The 21,916-nt window shown below is 43.3% G+C and overlaps 1 protein-coding gene across 2 annotated transcripts in view; it reads left to right on the forward strand.

Moving 5' to 3' along the window:
- Positions 1-21,916, forward strand: part of rnf13 (ring finger protein 13) — a 39,927-nt gene that overhangs the window by 15,405 nt on the left and 2,606 nt on the right. For both annotated transcript variants that reach the window (XM_040032070.1, XM_040032078.1), the window contains exons 5-8: positions 12,829-12,916; positions 14,651-14,741; positions 15,461-15,566; positions 16,306-16,399. In XM_040032070.1, the coding sequence (XP_039888004.1) occupies positions 12,829-12,916; positions 14,651-14,741; positions 15,461-15,566; positions 16,306-16,399 (379 nt within the window). The remainder of the gene's footprint in view (positions 1-12,828; positions 12,917-14,650; positions 14,742-15,460; positions 15,567-16,305; positions 16,400-21,916) is intronic.

Below are 21,916 nucleotides of genomic sequence, written 5' to 3' on the forward strand. Positions count from 1 at the left end.
TTCCCTCCCACATAAAATCCATCTGTAAGATGAGAGCCAAATACAAATCACAAACATTATGTGCCCTTTTTTTCCCCAGAGGTCTTGAGGACACATTTTTGCTATATGAGTTTCCATAAAGACGTTCGTCAGGAACAGCATCTATCCTGAATCTCTGCCAAAAACTTTACGGTTCCTCTCTGAATAAAAAAAACATCAACTTTGACATTAGAATAGCCAAGAGTAGTCATTAGAATAATTTGGCATTTTACTATTGATGGGGCACCCTGACCTGACCATTTTGGATGATCTGTGCCCAAATTAAGTTTTTAAGTGTTAAATCTGATATGCCTCACACTGCCTGTTGCTCACAGATTTGGAGTAGCAGAGAGGAGAGAAAAGAGATGCAGCATTAAGATGAGTAATGAGCTAAAGGAGAGGAAGGCATGCAGCCTCTTGGCCTCTTGTTCCATTTATCTGTCTCATTCTCTTTTTTCTTTTTTCTTGTACTGTTACCTTTTCCATTCCCCCCTCCTCACCCTCCCCGCTCTGCCTTATACCGTCTGGGTTGTGCCTTTTTTATTCATTCAGTCTCACATTTCCTGTTTTCTCCCCCCTCCCCCCCTTTTTTAAACTCGTTTTATTTTCATTTGCCATCTCTCTCACTTTTTCTCGCCTGCTATTGAAACTGTTGAGCAGCCATCAGCCATGTAGCCTTATAAGGTCTTACTGCTACACACACACACACACACACACACACACACACACACACACACACACACACACACACACACACACACACACACAGAAACATGTTGACAGACAGGGCAGTGAGGTGTTTCCTGAGCTGGATTGTAACCAGACTCCACATAGTTGTGTGTCAGACACACACACACGATATATACACAATGCACATATTCTGCTCCATCATAAGCTGCCATTTAACCCTCTGTGACCCTCCTATGGAGCAGCTGAGATTTTTAAATTAATTATAATGGGTTTTTTTTTAACCGTGTGTGTTTCTTGAGAGACTGAATCATCAGCAATTAGTCATAATTAATTTTTTAAATTTTTTTGGAGCTGCTGATATTTCACAGCTTCTTCTGATTAAATTGAAATTATTATTGTGTTAAAGCTTCACTAATTCTTGCCATCTTACTTTAAGCCAGAATTTCCCTTGTCCTTACTAGCTGCCAACTGTGCATCCCACCACGCTTGTGATGTCAAACAGCATCGCAAACAAAAAAAAACAACCCAGTGATGAGTACAAATACTAAAGCTGCTGTACTTGGTGTCCCTGATAACATAATAATAATGAGTATGCCACCAAAACACGTATGATTTGACTCATGCACATGTTGTAATCATGTTTGTTGACATCTGTTCCATAAAAAGGACAAAAATATACATATATGAAAAATATTCATTGGGAAAGCTGTGGATGGATGGAGGAAAGGAGTTCTGATTCTTGTTGCTATAACCACATACTTACTATTTATAATAGTTTTAAACTTTACAGCAACACCATAAAGATAAAGGCTAAAACTAGTGAAAACTAATAAAGCCCAATTTGATAATTATGAGAGTAAACAGACATTTGTCAGTAATCTCTGGGTGTGGGTGTCGGGGGAGGTCGTCTTTATGTCTCCTTCTCTTTCTTTATCACCTCTCCAATCTCCTTTTCCCCCCCTCAGTCTCGCTCTCCCTCTTTCTGTGAGGTCTCACTTCGACCTTAATGATTGGTCATCTACACACATCATCACTTGGAGACACACACAGACATGTGGCTTGCCCCCTCCCCTTAGCACTCTCTCAATCACCCTCCCAGTTGTTTCTCTTTCTTGCATCCCTCCCTCCCTATCACACACACACACACACACACACACACACACACACACACACAACCTCCCACCCTTCCTCCCTCTTAGCTGGGCTCAGTTCCCTCCAGAAGCTGCAGGGAAACAAAGGAATAATAGATTCCATCTTGACTGAAACCAGGCGCTCATCTGTGGGGGTGTGTGTCTGCATGTGTGGGGTGCAGGGGTGTCACCCCTGCATGCCTGCAGTTTCGTCCTATTGCCCTCTATTTCTTTGTCCTTCTGCAGCCTCCTGCAGCTATTACACCTAGCCATTAGCATCCGGTGATCAACAGCGCAGAGTTGTAATGGATCCTGTGGCAGTAATGCCAATAAAACAGACACTCGCACACTTAACCCTTCGTCAAGCGTTAGCACCTCGTGTGTGTGAGAGAGAGAGAGAGAGAGGGGGAGAGAGAGAAGGTCGTAGGAGTCTGTATTGAAGCAGGATCGGAGATAGGGAGGGGTGAAGGGATGTTAACAGGCATGCTTGCTCATCGTGTGTGTGTGTAAGAGCAAAGCATTCCTCCATGGCCTTTTTTTCTCTTTCTTTTTTGTAAATAAATCTCCAGAGAGCGAGGGTTTGCACTTCCTGTGGACTGGGATTCTTTGAGGTGGTGTGGAGCGCCTCATTGGTGACCTTTCTGGGAGGAGGAGAGGGAACGGGACAGGAAACTCTATACCCTTTTCCTCCCCCTCTCATCCATGAGCATCCCCTCCTTTTTTCCCCCATTTCATCCTTTGCTGAATGACCATCCATCCCCCCCATTTCCCCTTCAGTAACACACACACACAACAAGTCTGTATATGTTGCGATATAATATTCTAGTTATGTAATACAGACTCTTCTTTTACTCCTATAAGCTGTCCTTTTGCACAGTCAGTCCCTCTGCTGCCCTCTGTGTGATTGTTTTCTGGTTTAAACGGTTCCTACTGATCCAGTCTGTGAATGTTTTCGCTCTTATCTGGTTTTGGGTAATGTTTGTGCAACAACTGTGGCAGGTAGAGCTGACAGCTTTCTGTCTGGTGGAAAATTCCCAATCATTGACCTAAGTCGTGCTATGATTCATTCGAAAACTTACCGCTTAAAGTCAACCATTCAGTCTGGCGCAAAAGCTCTTTGTTCTGTCAGGAAGCTGCTAAATCCAGGCGATAAGATTACACATCAAACACGTCTCCCATTAAAAAGCCTCTTGCTACCAGAGTTTAGTTAAACATAGCCTGTAACCCTGTACTGATGTGATTCAAGAGCATGGTTGGAGAAAACTGGCATATAATTAGGGCTCACATTGTTACTTTACTAATTGTAACTTTGGTTTGTTGTTCATGAACTCAAAAGTCATTAAAGAGTATTTTTAAGAAATAAAGGAAATTGGCACTAAAGGTTTCCTCTGAACATATCCTGATTCAGGAAGATGTAATGAGTGCCCAGGGCATGTTTTTGTTTTAACCCATATCCATGTAATTCTACTTTTAAATTTCTTACATGGTTACTTTTTTAACTAATGCAAAGTTTTTTTCTTACTAGTCTGAATAGAAAACTCAAAATCAAAGCCAAAGTTGAGTCTAACAATCTTGTAACTCTCAACAGTGAAGTACTGTCTTGAATTCGGGCATGTTTACTCTATTAATCCCTATAATAAAAACATTTGTAATGGATTTGTCTTCCTGTTCACTGTCACATTAAAAGCTTACACTGATTTTGAGTGGAAATGGGTTGTACAGAGTAAATTCAGCAGATGTTTTTATGTGATCTGTGTCGATGAGAAGTTACAAAGTGCTTATTCACCAAGTCAAAATGTTGCTGCAGAAATCCAGTGAAGGAAAAGCGCGATAAACGGGTGACCGGTTAAACTTCATCGCTTTAGGCACAGTCACATCATCCTAAAGATGCTGACGGGCGACCCCCGGTACCACGATTGGTTTCTAGGGAAAAATGTGTATTCCCCAACAGTTTGGTGAGTGGTTTCTGTAACGACTTTCCAATAAGCTGGCACGTTGGTGTCACATCACCTAAGCAGTTTCTGCTGCGTGCCCCACATCTGTACGCAAGTCCAAACATCTTTGTGCCTGCTAGTCTTTTTTTTTTTTTTTAAATTATGTAACAGTCATAACACAGCTCTCATTCGACTTATGCACCCCAACTCCAGATTGTCACTGCCGGCATACCTGCTGCAGAAAACGCGGTCAAAAACTGTTGCGCTTCACTGAATGCATGAACCTCTTCCTGTATAACTGCAGTAACTCAAAAGATAACGGCTTCCTCCTGTCCAAATGCACAACAATAGAAACAAACAATTAAATGGTTCTAACACTTGCTGAAAGTTGCTGTCTGTTATTAGGTGAAAGTCAGTCGTAAAGATGGACTGGGGAACCTCCTTGCGATTCCTTTGGTTGATTGTTGCCATGGCTGCCCGTAGTTTGATTACAGATATTAAAGAGGCAAACTTTTCTGAAAACACTTGCTAGCTAACCATCGAGCTGCAATGACTTGGAAACATAAATGGAGAATGTTTGCCTTCAATAGGCACAACTTCCATACCGCCTCTTCTATACAAACTACATCAGTCACAGGGAGGGTTTTAATGCAACACTGTATCCATGTGCCAGTCTCCATGTGACAAATCTCACCTTGTAACAGCAACCCATCTGCCAGCAGGTGAAGTCTCTCCTTAAAGACCCTCCCACTTGGTTACCAGGGGATTGCTGACTGATCTTTAGCCCTGTGTGGCTGTGTGTGGAATAACACAGTCCATGTATTCCTGGATATGAGTACAAATATAAATACATTGAAAAGTCACAGTTCCTGACTTTTCCTTCAACGCCACAGTCAAAGTTGGTCAGCACTGGTTCTGGTGGCTAGTAATTCCCCTCCTAACCTTGCTTCCCACATCTGCCTTACAGTAAATACTTTTCGGTGCACAGCCTGTTTGTGTTGCAGTGACCTCACAGCCCCCAAGCCCCCCACCACACACACACACACACACACACACACACACACACACACACACACACACACACACACACACACACACACACAGTCTTCAGTCTTTATTTAAACAATGATCTAGCTTCCTGCACACACTCACTCAGTCTTATGACAGGGTATGACTATGGCTGACTGGATGTATGACTAGCTCGTGTGTGTGTGTGAGAGGGTCCTGGTTTTTTTGTTTTTTGGAGCTTGTTTTATATCCATTGCAGTTTGTTGTGGCAGGAATCTGCTTAAGCTGCAGATCTAGGCACAGATCCATTTATATTCACATATAAAGGAACTGTAATGCACTTAATTGCACACAAATGGACTAATTTAGAAAGCTGATTTGGCTCCATGTTTCAGTCATTGACCTTTGTTCTCCTTTTCCACCTTTCTAGTTACAGGTAAAACTCTACACACATTTATACATATCTGCATTAATACAAGCAGCTATTTAAAAAAAACAACAACATCCAAACATATGTGCAGTTACAGACAAACACACTTCAATACCTTCAGTTCAAACATAGTCTCTTTCAAACCCAGGCTTGGATTGCACAAATTAAAGCTGTAATGTGTTATCAGCGAAAACATGGCCCCACCCTGCAGTTTGCGGATTTATTGAACTCTTTATCTAATCGCTAGTCTGGACCTTGAAACTAAAACCCAGCTCTGCCCAGCATTCCTCTGAAAACCCGAGGGGAGGGAGGGAGAGTGAGATGAAGGAAACCTGAGGAGTTGAATGAGATGAGGGCAGGGAGGTATAATAAAGGCATGAGAGTGGAAATATCAGCAAAGGGGCTGGGTATTTCTGAAGAAGCTGGCCATCGGGGTGATATAACAAGGGTAATGAGGGGGGAGAGGAGGAGGTTAAATTTAGAGAAGAGAAAGGGATGGAAATGAAAAATGTGGTGTTTTGTAGGGAAGGGATGGGTGGGAGGAGAAAACAAGGAGCAGGAGGGGAGAAAATGGGAGAGAGAGAGAGGCAGAGAGGAAGAAGGCAGTTAAGACCTGATTTGGAGCTGCAGTAATGGGAAGCTCACATTTGCAAAAAAACTTGCATTGTCTAGCTTTTAAAATCATTTAAGGCAAGAAATGTGAACAAGATGTCCTGTGCTGCTCAAACTCATTTACACAGAGCTGAGGTCAAGACTGCTCCATGCAAATTGAGCGACTCCGAACAAGCTCCACGCTGTCGTTGACTGCACGAGACACGAGAGTGGAAGTCAAATAGATAAAGAGGCAAAAAGCATGTCTTCAGGATAAGAGGAAAGACAAGTCAGTGTTGTTGCTACAGGACCGCATGCAGTGCTGGCAGCAGATAGATAAGAGTGAAGATGCAGTAACTCTTCACACGCACACGCAGTGGTGATGCAGCAGTAGTTAGTGATGCTATCAGCAGTCTCTTTCCACACTACTGTGTTAGAGATCCCAGTATGTGAGCAGAAAGAAGGCCGGTGTAACTGCAGCACAGCGGTATATACTTGGCTGTATTTTCTTTTCTTGAATCCTGCAAAAAATATGAATAGTTTTTTTTTTTTTTTTAATTCATTTTTTTGTGTATTCTGTGACATGCATGTAACAGAACACATTCCTGATAGCTTTGTAAGGCAGCACAGTTTGGTGTACTGTGTCTCTCTTAGTGTCCAAACAAGTCAAGTCCAGCTCTGGCCAGTGTTTGTACACCTTCAGTCAGCTGAGAGCTAGAAGAGAGAGTGTGTGTGCTTTTACACACTCTCTCTCTTCCGCAGTAATCGAAGGTGCAGTGACCTGTAGTAGCAAGCTACTTTGAAATACCTTTTCCACCATTTTACGGTTGACTGGAAGCGCGTTTCTTTTCCTTCCCTCACATTCACACAGTCTGATTCATTCACAGGAAGCAGCTCGATACGAGAGCAGAATTCGGCCGCTTTTGGCCTCCAGGTGGCTTCAGCCTTCCTGCTTGAAGGTCAAACTCTTAAAGCTGATGAGTCCGGAAGAAAGAAGACATTTGCAGGGAAATTTAAATTGTTCAGCTTTATTTGCATTTATCTGCGTCATTTGTTTTGATTGCAATCATTGATTGGATAAACACTCAAACAATTAGGCGATCTATTAATTTATTCAGCAGTGTTGATGAGAGGAAAATACCAGTCATTTGCTGGTTTCAGGTCCTCAGCTTCGAGGATTTGTTGTTTTTTCTCTCTTGGAGATATTTTTCAGTGACATTTTTGGACGGTAGTTGGTTGGACAAAAGGACCAGTCGAATCTTCTTATGGTCAGAATCTTATTAGATCTACTTTTAGAAAAGATTAGAGAAATAATGAAGGCCAATATAAAAACTTCAGTAATGATGGGAAATAAAGATGGGAATTCATTAGAATTTGGTGGTTCCATTGTGAATATCTCTTATTGATTCGATTCCTTATCGATTCTCAGTGGGTTCTCATCGGCTCTGCTCGCAGAAACACTACCATCGCTAAGAATCATATAAAAGACATTACATTTGTACAAATTCATTACACGCTGTGGGTCAAATGTTTGTGCATGTTGGAGGTATCTGGAGCGTCTGGCTGCTGGGCTGGGGTTAGCAATCAGTCAGCTAACGTCACTCTGGGTTCTTGGCTAGTTTAGCGTTAGCATGCTGTTTGTCCAGGTACTTGCAAAGACTCAAAGTTGTGTTAGCAACAAAATGCAGCTGTTTCTGTCGTGGATGCAGTTTCCACGTTACCATTGTGCTCCTGTCCTTTATAAATTTCATTTATAAAGACAAGACTAAAGATTCCAAGGAATTAAACTACTAGAAATCAGTTCTCTACAAGAATCTGTTCTTAATTCCCTAATGCTCAATATATTGCTTTGTCTTTGATCTAATTATATTAGAATCCATCATCAGTTCATGTGCATGTTTCACATCTGTATTCATTTTAGTACAAATTTCTGCCTTCACTGTGCGCTCGTATGCCACATTTTAACCTCCTGGATCTTGTTAAGTTCACTCGCAGCGCTCCAAAAACAGCAGCCTCTTAAGTCGAGTTTAATCAGCCTTTTTTTTTAAAAAGCCATAATTAGTCAGTTTTACAAATAAACCTTCACCGTCTGCACTGCTGCCCAGTTTAGAATTGGTTCGATGTGCACCACGGGGTGCCGAGAAGAGAAAACAAGCCGCGCTGCGCTTTGTTTGGAATCCAAAGTGTGCTGGTACAAGAAAAGAAAATGATGTGAAGGTTTTGGAAAGCAGAACCGGGGGAAAAAATGACCAGAGCTAGAAGTTTCTAGAGCCAAGTCATGCCGTCACATGACGACAAAAAAATGAAGCGATACCCTTCAGAATCTACACTTACCCTCTCTCTTTTTAAGTTTGCAACTTTTCCTACATTCTAACCAAATTGGATGTTTTTTGGAGTGATTTGATGCTTAAGTATCATCGCACGAGGATACCTGCTGTTATGATCACCGTGATCCTCCACAGACGTTTGAAAAAGAACAGAAATCATCATTTATCTCTGTTTCTCATCACATTGACTTTTACTACGAATTTCTGTTTTTCTATTACTCCTAGAGGCTTCTTATTTTCTGCCTCCTGTCATCACCTCGTCACACACACACACACACACACACACACACACACACACACACACACACACACACACACACACACACACACACACACCTCCCTGTTTCTCTCCTTCCTCTCTGGAATGCACTGAATGTCCTTATCTTTGCCCATGCAAACACAAGGGTGAGCCAGCAGCAGAGGTTGAATTCCTCTGCAGATCCCAGGCCGACTGGCTGCACCACAAACTGGCATCTAGACAGCCTACAAGTTAAATGACTCCCTACACGCACTGAAGAATGCTCCGTAAAGACGAGACGTAAAGCACGACCTACTTGTTTATCTTTTGGCCGTATTTTTGGCGTCTGGCAGCTGTTGCACTTTCCCATTTATGCAACTTCATTTCCAGCAACCTTAACTTAACAACTGAACCAGAGACATCCTCATAATTTCTATCCTGCACATTAGTCTGCCCTGTTAAAACCCAGCGCTTTCATTATACATGATGCATCTTTGGCCCCACACAGTTTGGTTGGGAGATTCAGAAGTGTTGTGCTGCTAACCGCTAATGTGGCATTAGAGCTGCTGGCCTCAAGTGAAGATGACGAACAAGCTACAGAAATCACTTCTTTCAGGATAAACATATTTTTATGAGCGCTTTGAGTGTAATGGTGGCTTTCAGTGATGTTTCCTGTTGATAAATTGGTCTTAAACGTGTCCAGAAGAAGTTAATCCATCACATAAGACTGAAAATCACAGCTTTGTGATATGAACCAAAGTCACACACACACACGTAGGTGCAGTGTCTTGTATTTCCGCTTCTCCAGACAGCTTTCCTCCAGACGCTCGCACACAGGAGCCATTGATACCTCCACACAATGCAGCCTCAGAGGCAAACACATGGAATCACAATGCGGCGGCTGCCATACACGCAGCTTTTACGTATGCTTGTGCATAAAATTACTATGACAAGGAACACACAAAAGACAGAGCTGCTCAGCGTTGGTGTCCATGCAGGCCACAATAACACACACACACACAAAGGTCTTAATGGATTTGCTTGCATCATAGCGGAGTACAATGCTTGTCTAAAGAGCCCTACTTGAACAGCGCAGCTGGCACAAATACTCACGACCAATCATCGCTCAGATTAGTGTGAGCGGCCCACCCCGCCTCCTCACCCCACCCCTTACCCCACTCCAGACGACTTTCAGATATTTTACACTGTGGCCCAAAGTCCTCTCTTTCTGTTCTCCTTCATGTTTCAGGTCACATGCTCTGACTCATTATTCACATCAGCAGTTCTTCAGTGGCTTCAGGTTGCGAATCGTATTTAAGAAAAATAAACCTGCGTTCTTTGCTTTGCCAAATATATTGTCTCTGCTTAGGCTCCATCATCTGCCAAATCCTTAAGAATACTGAGGGGTGAGCTGGATAGCAGGGACTATTACTTTGTCCTACAGAGAAACTTTCTGTCTTGCCAGTCATCCTCTCACCCACCTAAATATTGCAAACCAAACCCCACCCTCCCCACACCACCATGGTAGTTGTGACTGCCCCCAGCGGGACAGCACAACCAAGAATTGCAGATAGATTTAGTTTTGTTCCACTCTGCTAAATGAGATTATAAATGTATTTCTTGAGGAGCGGCAGCGCTGTGGCTGCTTTAGCTTCCATGACTCCCTCAGGATGTTACGTCATCTGACGCATGTTTTTTCCCCTCTAACTTTCAGAGGAAGCATCTACTGTCCCACTATCTCTGACCGTGTCAGAATACCTAATGATTCACTCTAAGATTATATCGTCACATCCCGTTTCCTTCACCACATCAGCCACAACAATGGCTGTACAGGATACTGTAGCCCATAAAAGCTGCCTCACAGAAGAAAGATCGCATTACATCAGTTTTCCCCACATCCCCTAATGCAGCACACATGACTGCTGCAGGAAGGTTCCCTATTTTACTCTGTCTATTCATGTTTTGTGCGTGTGTACGCGTGTGTGTGCGCGCCTCACACCTGTTGCATCTAGCGACCAGAGGCATTATGCCTGCTCTTGCCAACCATGAAGCTGTGCTGATTGTTAAGATGTTCTGCTGTATTGAAAGCGTGCGGTTTTCAGAAAATTATTTGTCCGTGTTTGAAATGTTGTCTGCTGTGTAGACTCACAAGTTTGTTTTATCAGAATCGGCTTGTTTGGCCCAACGTAAGTCTGTCTTTTTACCTTTTGACCTTTTAATTAAATTCAAAGTCTTGACCAAATAATATAAGAGTCTGGACAGACATCATAGTGATAATCTACAGGAGGTTCTCATGTGGTTTGTATTTCTGATTTCACCAGACAATTAAAGTCTAGTTTACTTTCTCTTTTTTTCTTGTTTTAAGCTGATGTCTCATTTATAATTGTTAAACCATCTAAATATGTAACCCTTTAGAGTACTGGATTGTCAGACGGGAGACAACCCAGAGTTTTTGGGGTCGGCCTAAACGATGGAGACTATCTATTCTGTGTGTTTGCCTAAACGCTAAAAATCTTTGTCCAAAATAACTGCGCAAAGCTGGCAAGTTTTTGGAAAAACCCTGGCCTGGGACATTTCTAGATTATGAAGAGGGGGAAAAAAAGGTTTCAGAGCATAGCTGCTGCACTGACCTACGCAGTAAACACGTTACGCGCTAGTGCAGGCGTCTGTTTTGTAGAAGAGGTGGGCGGGTACACATCTATGATTAATAAGAGTGTGATGAGGGTGGGATGTTTATGCAACACTTGAAAACACATACAAGCACATGATAATAGTCTTTGGCTAAAGGAAATGGCCAGTACTGTCTCAGCCTGGCTTAAATTAAAGTATTGCATGATAACGAATATCTGTTTTCAAACTCACAGTATTTTCAGGATATTTGTGACGATGCAGGAAAAATCTGAGTGACCTTTTATTGCAGTTTGCAGAGCTTTTTTTTTTTTTTTTTTTTTTTCTTCTTCTTCTTTTTTTATTTTAAAAAAAGGTGCCAGCAGCAGGATTATAGTGTAGTAGGTAATAACTAGTGTTTTCCCTGGAAATTTTAAGTAAAAGTAGAAAACACCTGTTTTATTTGAACAATAATTTAACACTGTAATTCTTCAGGGCCTGCATGATATTGTCACATAATAAAACTTGGGGAAAAAAAAAAAGTCACGCTGTGGGTGGCACTTTCTAACCAGCTGGTTAAAGCCCTGCTTTACCTCCATATTACTGCATCAGTGATTTCCATGCACTGTTTGCTTTTCCCGTCATATGGATTCTAACTTCTGAGTGCTGCAGTCATGCTTGGTTGAGTCATTTGTGTACGTTTGCATCGCACATCAGCAGCTGCTAGCTGCCCGCCTGCATAGGCTGATTGTACTCAACTGTGTTTTTTGCCTCATGGTTTCCACCTTCAGCAGGAAAACCTTTCAAGTCCTGTGTTTTGATGGAGACAGTTGAAGTCTCTCCCTTGTAGGGGGAAAAATAATCATCATTTGACGCTGAAACGCAGCTCTTACTGTCAGACATGCCCGGGTTTGACTCGTCGTTGCTCACACAATATCGCGACATGACAGTTTTGCATCATGTAAGTTTTATATTGGTATTAACGCGGATTAGACGATATAGTACATGCCTAATGCAAATAGTATTTTTAAAGATTTACATTGCAAAGTATTAATAAATTGTCCAATTAGAATTGAAATGCAAAGCTTGTGTTTGTTACTACATGTTGTGTTCTTACTTATTCTTGATGGCTGATAGTCATGGCTTGTTTTTGTTGTAGAGCACAGAAAAGCGCCTGTAGGGTATCAGATTGAACCATGTTGGCTGTTTGTTATAAATAAAATAAGAAATTGTAGCACATTTGAAGCAGACCAGGCATCAGGACACAAAGCCATTCCAGTCTAAATATCTTTTCTTTTCTTTTTTATTCGTGCTGTTCATCTGAGCCTTGGTTGAGAGGGCCGCAGGCAGAGCATTGAAGCCCAGACTCCTCTCTCTCCCTGTCCACTTACTCCTTCTCATCAACTCCTACCAAGACTTTCCCAAGCCAACTGAGAGATACAATCTCTACTAATATATGTAATACGTTTTTGTAATTACTATTATGGGTATCTTCACATCATTGGACTCTCATATGGTCTTTAACCTGTAGCCATTACAAATACTTTGTGGCTTTCTCTGTGCCCCGTTTCCCATCGTTTCCTTGGAAGCTTCCTATTTTGTATCTTCAGTTAAAGCTCATTCAGTGTTTATGCTGCTTGTCTTTCTAGAGAGTGAGCCACAAAAATGTTGAGCGGTACCACATGCTTCATGCTGCTCTGTTAAATAATGAAAATCTAATTTGGTCACAGTATATGACAGAAACTGCTGTTATCACATATACTGCTGTCACTTTTATCCACCTGACCCCCACCACAAATTTTTTCAGATTGACAATCGGATGTAAACGGTTTTGCCTTTTGTTTGTTTGTTTCAGGTCCTCAATGCCCAAAAAGCCGGCTACAAGGCAGCCATTGTTCACAATGTGGAGTCGGATGACTTAATCGGCATGGGATCCAATGATGGTAAGATGCTCCTGTTATCTAGTTCAGTGCTTTAATGGGTGCTTGTTGGGTGGCCAAACAGTCTGGACCTCCTTTCCTTTTTGGATGTCTGTCCTGTGAAGCTAACAGCTCAGTAATGCTAAAATTTGGGATTAAGTGTCGAAGCTCAAGGTCACACAGATCACTTTTGTATTACAATATCATAACATGTAACACAAATGTGTGATAGGACAGAAATAATGAATGGGTGAATTTTCATAGCAAGAAGATCAGCTTCACTCTGCACAAACACTTCTCTGGTCTTTGTTCAGCGGCATAACTCAGCAGCTGGTGAACCTTTAAAATCTTTCCTCACCACACTCCCTGCCGGTGGCTGATGCCCTCAGACGTTGGTGCGTTGGTGGTTCTTGGTGTCTGGGGCTGGGCGCTCATGTATGTACCGGCTCACTCCTGGTGGCCGCTTGGCGGGGCCTGGCGCCTGTGGCCCAGCTGGGCCCCGCCAAGCGGCCACCAGGGGCGTGGGGCGCCCTCTGGCCTCTGGGCCTGGGGCCCGGTCTTCTCTGGCACAGCTGGCTGCCGGCAGAGCCCGCGGGCACATCACTGCAACCCCCTCTGGCCTCGGCTCCGTGGCTGCTTGGTGACCCCTCGTCTGGTGCTCTCCTCAGCTCTTCCCAGGAGGGTGGCACAGTTGCCCCCCTGGTGGTCCTCCTTGGGTCCTCGTACTCTGGGGCCTCTGGATGTCTGGGGCCTGGATCTCCTCCATACCTGCTTCATGCCCTCGGGGACGGGGCTATGGCTCCCCACACTCCCTAGCAGATCATTACATGGAGAAACCTTTTGAATACAAGTGTGCTGATGCACACAGGTGTACACACAGGTGTTCACAGACACAAACTACACCTTTCTTGGCTGCTACCTCAAAGCACATTGTGCGCTGTCGATCTTGCGTGCTGCACAATAACATTTAAAATTTAGTATCTACTGTCAGCTAGTTTATTGTGATGGTGTTGTATTTATTATGTTGCTCTTTGTTGTTTGTTTTCTCCTGTTTTTTCTTCTTCTCTTGACAGGTGATCCAGGTGTTTTTTTTTCTTTTTTGTTTGTTTGCTTTTCTTTCTTTTTTTCTTCCCTCCTTTCTCACCGTCTCTTCTCCCCCCTAATTTGTATTTCTCTCCCTCTCTTTCTTTCATTCTTTCTTTCTCCCTGTCCTATCGCCCAGTCATGTCTGTCCCGTTTGCAACAACTGAAAATAAAATAAATACATAAGTATAATAAGGGTCAATCAAATGGACCAATATGGCAGGGCCATGATGATTCACTTGGTAAAGTAAATCCACTGGGCATCTTTTTTTGGCCTTCAGACAACAATTCTGACGGCTAAAGATCCAAATGGGACAGGCAGAAAAAAAAAAATCTTTCAAAAGGATGCATCGATGTTTGCAAACGCTCAGGTGTAAAGTATTTGACTTATTGGGGAAGTTGTTTTCTAATCAGAAGGACAGTGGTTCAAACCCTGGCTCCGCCAACCTGCTTGTCTCAGTATCTTTGTGCAAAATGCCGATCACCACATGTGCCTTAGATGCATCTATCAGCGTGTGTGAACATGTGAAATGTGTGTGAATGGGTGAATGAGACTTGCAGTAAAAACGCACTTTGAGTGCTCAGAAAGGAGCTTTAAAAGCTGCAACTGAAAGTAACTGAGTAATTCTAGATGTATGTAACTTATCCATTTTGTTTGTTTTGGGTTTTTTTTAGTGGATATCATGAAGCAGTTGGTTATCCCGTCTGTGTTTGTGGGTGAGGAGACTGCCAATACTCTGAAAGAGGACTACATGTATGACAAGGGGTAAGCTCAAACCCAAATCTCTCCATTTTCTTCTTCTTGTTTTTTTCTTTTCCTGCCCATCAGTATAAATAGAAGCAGCTTCCTGCTCGGCTCCTCTCACACTCCACTATGAACAATTCTTACTTTCAACACGTAGAGGAGAGCTGGCTGCTTTATAAAGCTGGATCACTCACCGGCCATTCTTTGCTTTCCAGCCAGGAGTTTAATTTGTTGTTACTGTAAAACAAAATGCGCAGCGTGAACTGTAATATATCAAGGGGAGGACTTGTCGCTGCCGATCACATGAGCTCAGAGGTCACAACATTAACGTTTCATTTCTCCACCTTAACTCGGTTGGTGTTTGTGTCAGATACATCCTAATACGTGAGGGTTATTCCCACATGCTGCGCAGCCAGGGGAACGAACACCAAACATGGTATTGGCATATTTGCGTCAGCGTGGGCCAGTTTGGTTGTTACATATTTGCCTGAAGCACAGATAGTCTGCTGCAGAGAGACTTCTGACTGAAATAAAATGTCATTATGTTGATAAGGGGACCTTTATGTGACTGTCACACAGCTGAAAAGCACTAAAGGGAATCTCCTTAATGTGGCAGCTCACAGCAATGAGCTATAACAGAGTGCTGTTGGTGTAGGTCACAGTCACCAGCATAATGCGTGTCTGTGAAAAGGTTAATGTTTACCCGTCCTGCACCTGACAGCGCTCTGCTTTTCTTTTAGCGGCCACGTGGTCCTCCTGCCAGACTTCAGTCTGCCTCTGGAATACTACCTGATCCCCTTCCTCATCATCGTGGGAATCTGCCTCATCCTCATTGTGGTCTTTATGGTTGGTAAATTTAAGATGTCTTCATTTTAACTCAGGGTTAAAGCATTTTACAAAGGAACAACTAAACTTGTGTAAAGATGGATAGTAATTTGTTGTTTTACTGCCATCGATTTGATGATTAAGAAGTAAAAACAGTCAAATCCACACTGGTCTGATACTGAAAGGGCTTTTTTCCTCGTGAGGACTCTTACTTGCTGTAAAAATAATTCTAAATTATTTTAGGAAAACCAAGTTTTAATCCCAAAACGTTGTTCTTCATCAGGCACCAGACGTCAGCCTTTATCGAAATGTTAGTTTTAATGCTGAATTGTAATTATTGTTGTTAATCATGAATTTTTGAATTGACAGTTTTACAGAAAAGCAGAAAAAATAGTAAAGTACATTATTAATTTTAATTAAAATGCCAAATTACATTAATTTACTTCCATCCCTGAACAGAAAGACATTGTTTTCATGGTTGAATGTTATGCTTGATTCTTTTTTTTGGCTTCTCAAAAATGTCCAGCGTGTTAGCTCAAATTTTGGTACGAAAATAATAATTCAGTTTATTTGCTTAATAAATAGCAATAACATTAAAAAGTTTTAAACGTGTTTTTGAGCAGTTTCTTGTTTTTATGACAGGTGGTCTAATAAATTTGTTATGCACTGTAAATTTAAGCTTCTTTGACTTTACTTGCACAAGATCTGTGTGTGGTTTGCGCTCATTTTGACAGTTTTGCTCTATTTGTGCTTCGACTAGATCACCAAGTTTGTCCAGGATCGACACAGAGCTCGGAGGAGCCGCCTGCGCAAAGATCAGCTGAAGAAGCTTCCCATCCACAAGTACAAGAAAGGTAGGAAAAGATCAGTGGTTAGCATCGAGGCTTCACAGGAAAATCTCAATAATTTCACTTCCTGGCTCAATAAAGGTTAATTTCAGAGTTCTAGGTGGCTCAGTTTTTTGCTAAAGCTACTGTGTAGCACAACATTATCATTATGCCCATTATGTGGAACAGTGCTACATGTCTGTTAGCAAGGTTTCAATGAAGTTTGTTTTCCTTTAGCAAAAAGTATTCCAGCATTGTGTTGACTCCCTGAAGCAATCAGGTGTTTACACATCTTTTAGTCTGACCTCTGACCTTCGCGATCTGTAGAGATGCTATCTTTGCTCTTTCGCTCCTTTCTCTCACATGATTCGGCCAAGAACAGAGATGTCATCGATGCATTGCGACACACCACCGCTCCCTGGAGCTCTGCACCTAATCGGATTAATATGGACTTGATTTTTTTCCACAAAGGCAGATTAGAGCTCCTCTCTGTTGAAACTGGACACATGACTGATGGTTTGGAATGTAATCTCAGTCATGCTGGGGGCCGGCTGGGTCGAAAGCGAAGTGTAATTTGGATTTTACCTGTCAGGCAGATGTACAGTAGAGCGTGTACCGCTTGTTTGTAATAGGAGAGAGAATGTGATGAAGTAAAAATAGATCTCTGCTTTTATTTTTGTGTAAATATTTGAGTGTTTCATCAAAAACCTCTGAAAGCTTTTTAAGTAAAACTCTGTGGCTTCTCCTTCTTTCTAAGTATAGGTGTCAGGCTGACTATAGCATTGTTTTGAAAGGCAAATCCTCGTTGTGTGTTGGGTAAATAAGTTTGTCTGTGTATTTAGATGTTTGCCGGCTGTGTTACCTCCAGCAGATGTATTTTGCGGGCTGGAAAGCCCCGGACTGCAGTCGTCTGTGCAGGGAAACACCGGGGAGCTTTGTAGAGAATGGGTGGTGCATAATAAGTATCCCCCTTGCAAAGCTGCTAATTGAGGGGGGGTTGAGCTGCAGAGCTGCTCCTCCCTGCCTGGCAGTAATGGAAGCACGTGCAGCAGACCAGCTAAAAGCAGCATGTGCTGCTCTGGTCACTGTTTCTGTCACGTTAGGCTCTGTGGTTTGTGCGCTGTCACGGATGCGTCTGCGAGCAGTGCCCACTCTGACTCAGGGTTTCCACCAAGCACCGCTGCAGTCACCCTTTACTGCTCAGGCGAGTTCGGACGTTCAGGAAACAGCCTCCGGGGCGGCGTCTGCACGCCTGTCAGCTGAGTCAGAGCGTTTAACAACATGGGAAGGGGACACCAAATCTCCACCTAATCACCTTTTTGAGCTCTGCTCTTTGGAGCAATGCTAACCTGGCAAGAAACAAAGTGTCAGGTTTGAGCATGGGAGGGCTGTCGCAGTGGGACAGCACCCCTGTTGTCTGATTTTGTGTTGTTAGGCGGTGCTTACCTCAGGTAAGAGGAAGGCCTCAAGCAGGATTTGGCCTCTGGATTTGGAATGACTGCAGCACTGTTTCTGATGTTTGTGTCACGTAAAGGGAAATGGGCTGTTTTTGTAAGTGTTGTGAGTTAGTGATACACTAAGTACATACACCAGTGAACCTCTATGGCTATATGGTTTCCACACAAACCCTCATCTAGAATGCACAAGCTTGTCATTTATTGATCATTGTTTACAGCAGCTGGTTGTATGTGTGTGTGGGAGGGGTTTAAGCGCCACATTGTGACTTGTATTATTTTTAGCTGTAGCCTTGCTTTGGGACAACTCAACCCCACACAATTCAATGTGATGCTAAGAAAACTTGCTTCCTGCACCGTTGCTGAAGTTTTTGGCACCGTGCCTGAACTTCATCGCTGCAACGGCGCAGCTTCAGACTGGGGAAGATGTCTAACGTTGCCCTTCTTGGCCCAAGTTGCAGCGGATAATGCTGAGCTCGGACTCCGGGGTGCTTTGATCAGATGCAGCTTTAGTGAGTGGGAGTACTCTGATGCTGTGTGGCTGTTGATCTTGAAGCTGCAAATCTGAAACCCTGAACGGTTTTGCAGAATATTACATGTTCAGGTGCTTATTTTGAAATGCAGCGGAAGTTGCAGTGCAGAACGTTTTTCTGCAAAGGTTCAGTGGGCATGTTCTCGTGTTAAAGGTCTCGTAAAACATTTAATTCACTGATACCTTTTTGTACTTTGTTTAAAGTGCAGTTACCTCGATCATTTCAAAGCTATTAAGGTTTTCGTCTCTTGGCTGATGTATCATTTAGTGCTTCCCTGTCTCAGCTTGGCTACAATAATCACACCAATGTGGAAGCAGCCAGCAAGCCCAAATCGATAGCTTACCATTTACTTCAGGAGGCTTGTTAGTGGCAGTCTTGGTATACATCTAAATCTGTAATGGCTTTGCTGTGTGTTACTGTGAGTCATAGGTCAGGGGAGCTAAGAAATGTAGCATGGTGTGGAGTCACTTTGGGAAGTGGAAAGATGCTTGCCAGCTAATTATCGTCACCGCAGCCTGAGCTGCTGCTGTGCTGGCAGGATGTCTTTCTGCTGATGAGAGTATCTGCTCCCCATCTGACAGAGGAGCTCGCATCGGCAGATATCTGTCCATCACTTCAGCAAATACTTTAGTAGAAATTGATTTGCAGGTTGTAATTTATTTTATTTTATTTTTTTTACACCTTTGATGGCTACTAAGGGAGCCAGAGTGTGCCAAGAAAATATCCTCCCCACCGTTACACCACCACAGCCAGCCTGAAGTGTTGATGCAGGATTGGATCAATGCTTCAAATTCTGACCCGGCCATCCGAATGTCGCAGCAGAAAACTGGAGTCATCAGACAAGGCAACATTTTTCCAGTTTTCTATTGTCCAGTTTTGTTGAGCCTGTGCAAACTGCTAACAGGAGCGGACCCTGGTGCGGTCTTATGCTTTAAGGCTTGATATGTAGGTGATCTTCTGCATAGCTTGGTAGTAACGAGTGGTTATTTGAGTTACTGTTGCCTTCCTACCAGCTTGAAGAGGCCATTCTCTTCTGACATCAAGAAGGAATTTTCTCCCATTTTTTTTCCAGCATCCGTTGTGTGGGGAAAATCCCAGTAGGTCAGCAGTTTCAGAAGTACTCGGACCAGCCCGTCTGGCACTAACAACCACATTTAGAGTCACTTAAATCACCTTTCTTTCCCATTCTCATGCTCAGTTTGAACTTCATATAACTGGCATATAATTGGTTGATTAGATACTTGCATTAAGAAACAGTTGAAAAGTTACTCTTAATAAAGTGGCTGTCGAATGTATTTAGACAGAGTTTGTCTGAGTGACTGTGACAGTGATTTCTTCTAGGATGCCCATTAAGAAGGCACAATGGTCTCGCTTGATGGTTCAAGCATGAAAATGATGTGAATGTCACTCTGTGGCTTCACAGTCACTCAGTGGAACATTTTGGACCAACGCACAAAATGCCAATTTACCAAAACATCAAATTTACGAAGACAGAACTCCATTAGAGTTCCAGACAGTCGGTGAACTGATGCCATGGCACATTGAAGCTGTGATAGCAGCAGGTGGTGGTCGCGCCGAGAGATAAAATGATAACATGGTAACCTAAATAGCATTTTTTTTCTCATACCCAGCAGAGGACGACTTCTCTAGTTGCAAAAAAAGTCTGAGGAAGTGACCCGAGCAAGCGCCAAACACTTTCCTGATGAGTTTATGGTCTCATTGAAGCTGGTTACTATGTAGCTCCTTCCTCCATAAAGACAACATTTGATGATTTCCTGTGTACTCTTCAGTATATATATATATCAATAAAGACGTAGTTTGATGACCATTAGAATGGCTTGTGTGTGCATAGGCAGGGACCACCCTCACTAACTTCTAATACAAACCCAGTCATTTTATTCTATAGGCAGGTCTGAAATATATGACAGAAACCGCTCAGTTCAGAAAAGAGCTTTAAGGGGTAAAGAGTGAGGGCAGGTCATGTGGTGTTACCACGTGAGCGTGCAGCGTCGTTCGCTTGCTCAGTCACAGCCACTGCTTATTCATCACTTCAAGGCACTGACACGGTACAACCTAAAATCTACAGCTCAAGGCTTTAAGACTGGCGGGGCCTCACTGACCGGTGTGTGATGTCACGCTGTTTGTCCATCTTGCACATACAGTCTGTGGGCCCGGCACCTTATTGAGACACATGATGTTTTCTTTTTGTAGTCTGCTGTCATGCAGGTCGTTCGGTTAGATAAGTTCGACTGTTGCAGTTGGCCAGCAGACAGTGCTCGTAAAGATATGGGTCAGAGGGGGTGATGGTGGATAACGTCACTTGTGTGCATGGAAATGGGATTCCTCAGACTGAAATGAATAGTAAGCGAGACAAGGAGTGTCTGCACAATGCCTTAATGAAAGCCACAATACCCGTGCAATCAGCGCACAATGCCAGTATGTAACATAAGACCTGTGCCGGCATACAGCATTATGTAATTGCAGCTGTGCGACTGCCGGCTAAGCACCGCACTGCCATTAACATGACATATGCTCCAGTTTTCTTACAGAACCTTGCATCAGCTCCACTGACAGCCTGACATTTGAAAGCGAGCTTTGACGCCAGTTTTTGTCAGGAGCCGGCGTCTGACAGTTGTATGAGTCAGAAAGTGTGAATGCACACGTGCAGCAAACTGACTGGAAAAAACAAATAAAGGAATTGAAGGGATTGATTTTGACCCTTGGTTTTACTCCTCCTGTGATCTTTGACCTGCAGTCTGTTCCTCCCTGTGTATGATGAGTCACCCCACCCCTCCCTGCAGCTTTGCACATTCAAACCAAGGCGAGCACACACACACACACGCGCACACACTCACACACACTGACTGGACTGAGCAGCTGCAGTGTCTCAGCCGTCGGTGTGTGAAGCATGTTGATGTCAGTATAGAGGAGCCCTCTCTGTCTCTGAGCTCAGTGGCCTCCTTGCCAGCTGTCCTTGTCTGGTCGGCGGTGACAAACTGTAGATGCTTTTTCCCCCCCCCCCTCGTCCTTTTACCCAGTTTCTGTCAGCCTCTCTTTCATTCGCCTGCCCACTCCAGCTCTGCTGCTTGTCTGAAGTTCAGTAGGACAGCGTGGTTCCCTTGAGAGCCAGGAATGCTGGCAGGCTGGCTGATTAATGGGAAAAATGGAGGGGAGAGGAGCTGCACCAGCTCTCAGAGCTTTTTAACGTGTGCTACTAGCCCCGAAACGTAATTGCGAGGGATTCCCAGCATCTGAAAAGTTGCCAGATGTGGCCTAGATGTTTTTCGAGGGTCCAACAGCCCAACTTTTAAACTAGGATGAGGAGAAACCACCATCCTGATGAAAACCACGCTACTTTAGATATGTTATGTACCCCACGTAGCCTGAATCTCAGCTCACAGAAATTGCGTTATTGTGGTGGAATATTCGAGAAACGTCCCCAGCAGTTTCTTTGATCAGCTCATGGGGGTAATTTGTTCTGTGACGGGTGTCGACTCGGTTAGTCTGTGTTCTGCTGCAGTGCTGTGCAGAGCCCTGGGCCTTCCTGGAGGAATCTC

This window comes from Simochromis diagramma, unplaced genomic scaffold (assembly GCF_900408965.1).
Source record: "Simochromis diagramma unplaced genomic scaffold, fSimDia1.1 OVJJ01000334.1, whole genome shotgun sequence".
In the NCBI taxonomy this organism is placed as follows: Eukaryota; Metazoa; Chordata; class Actinopteri; order Cichliformes; family Cichlidae; genus Simochromis; species Simochromis diagramma.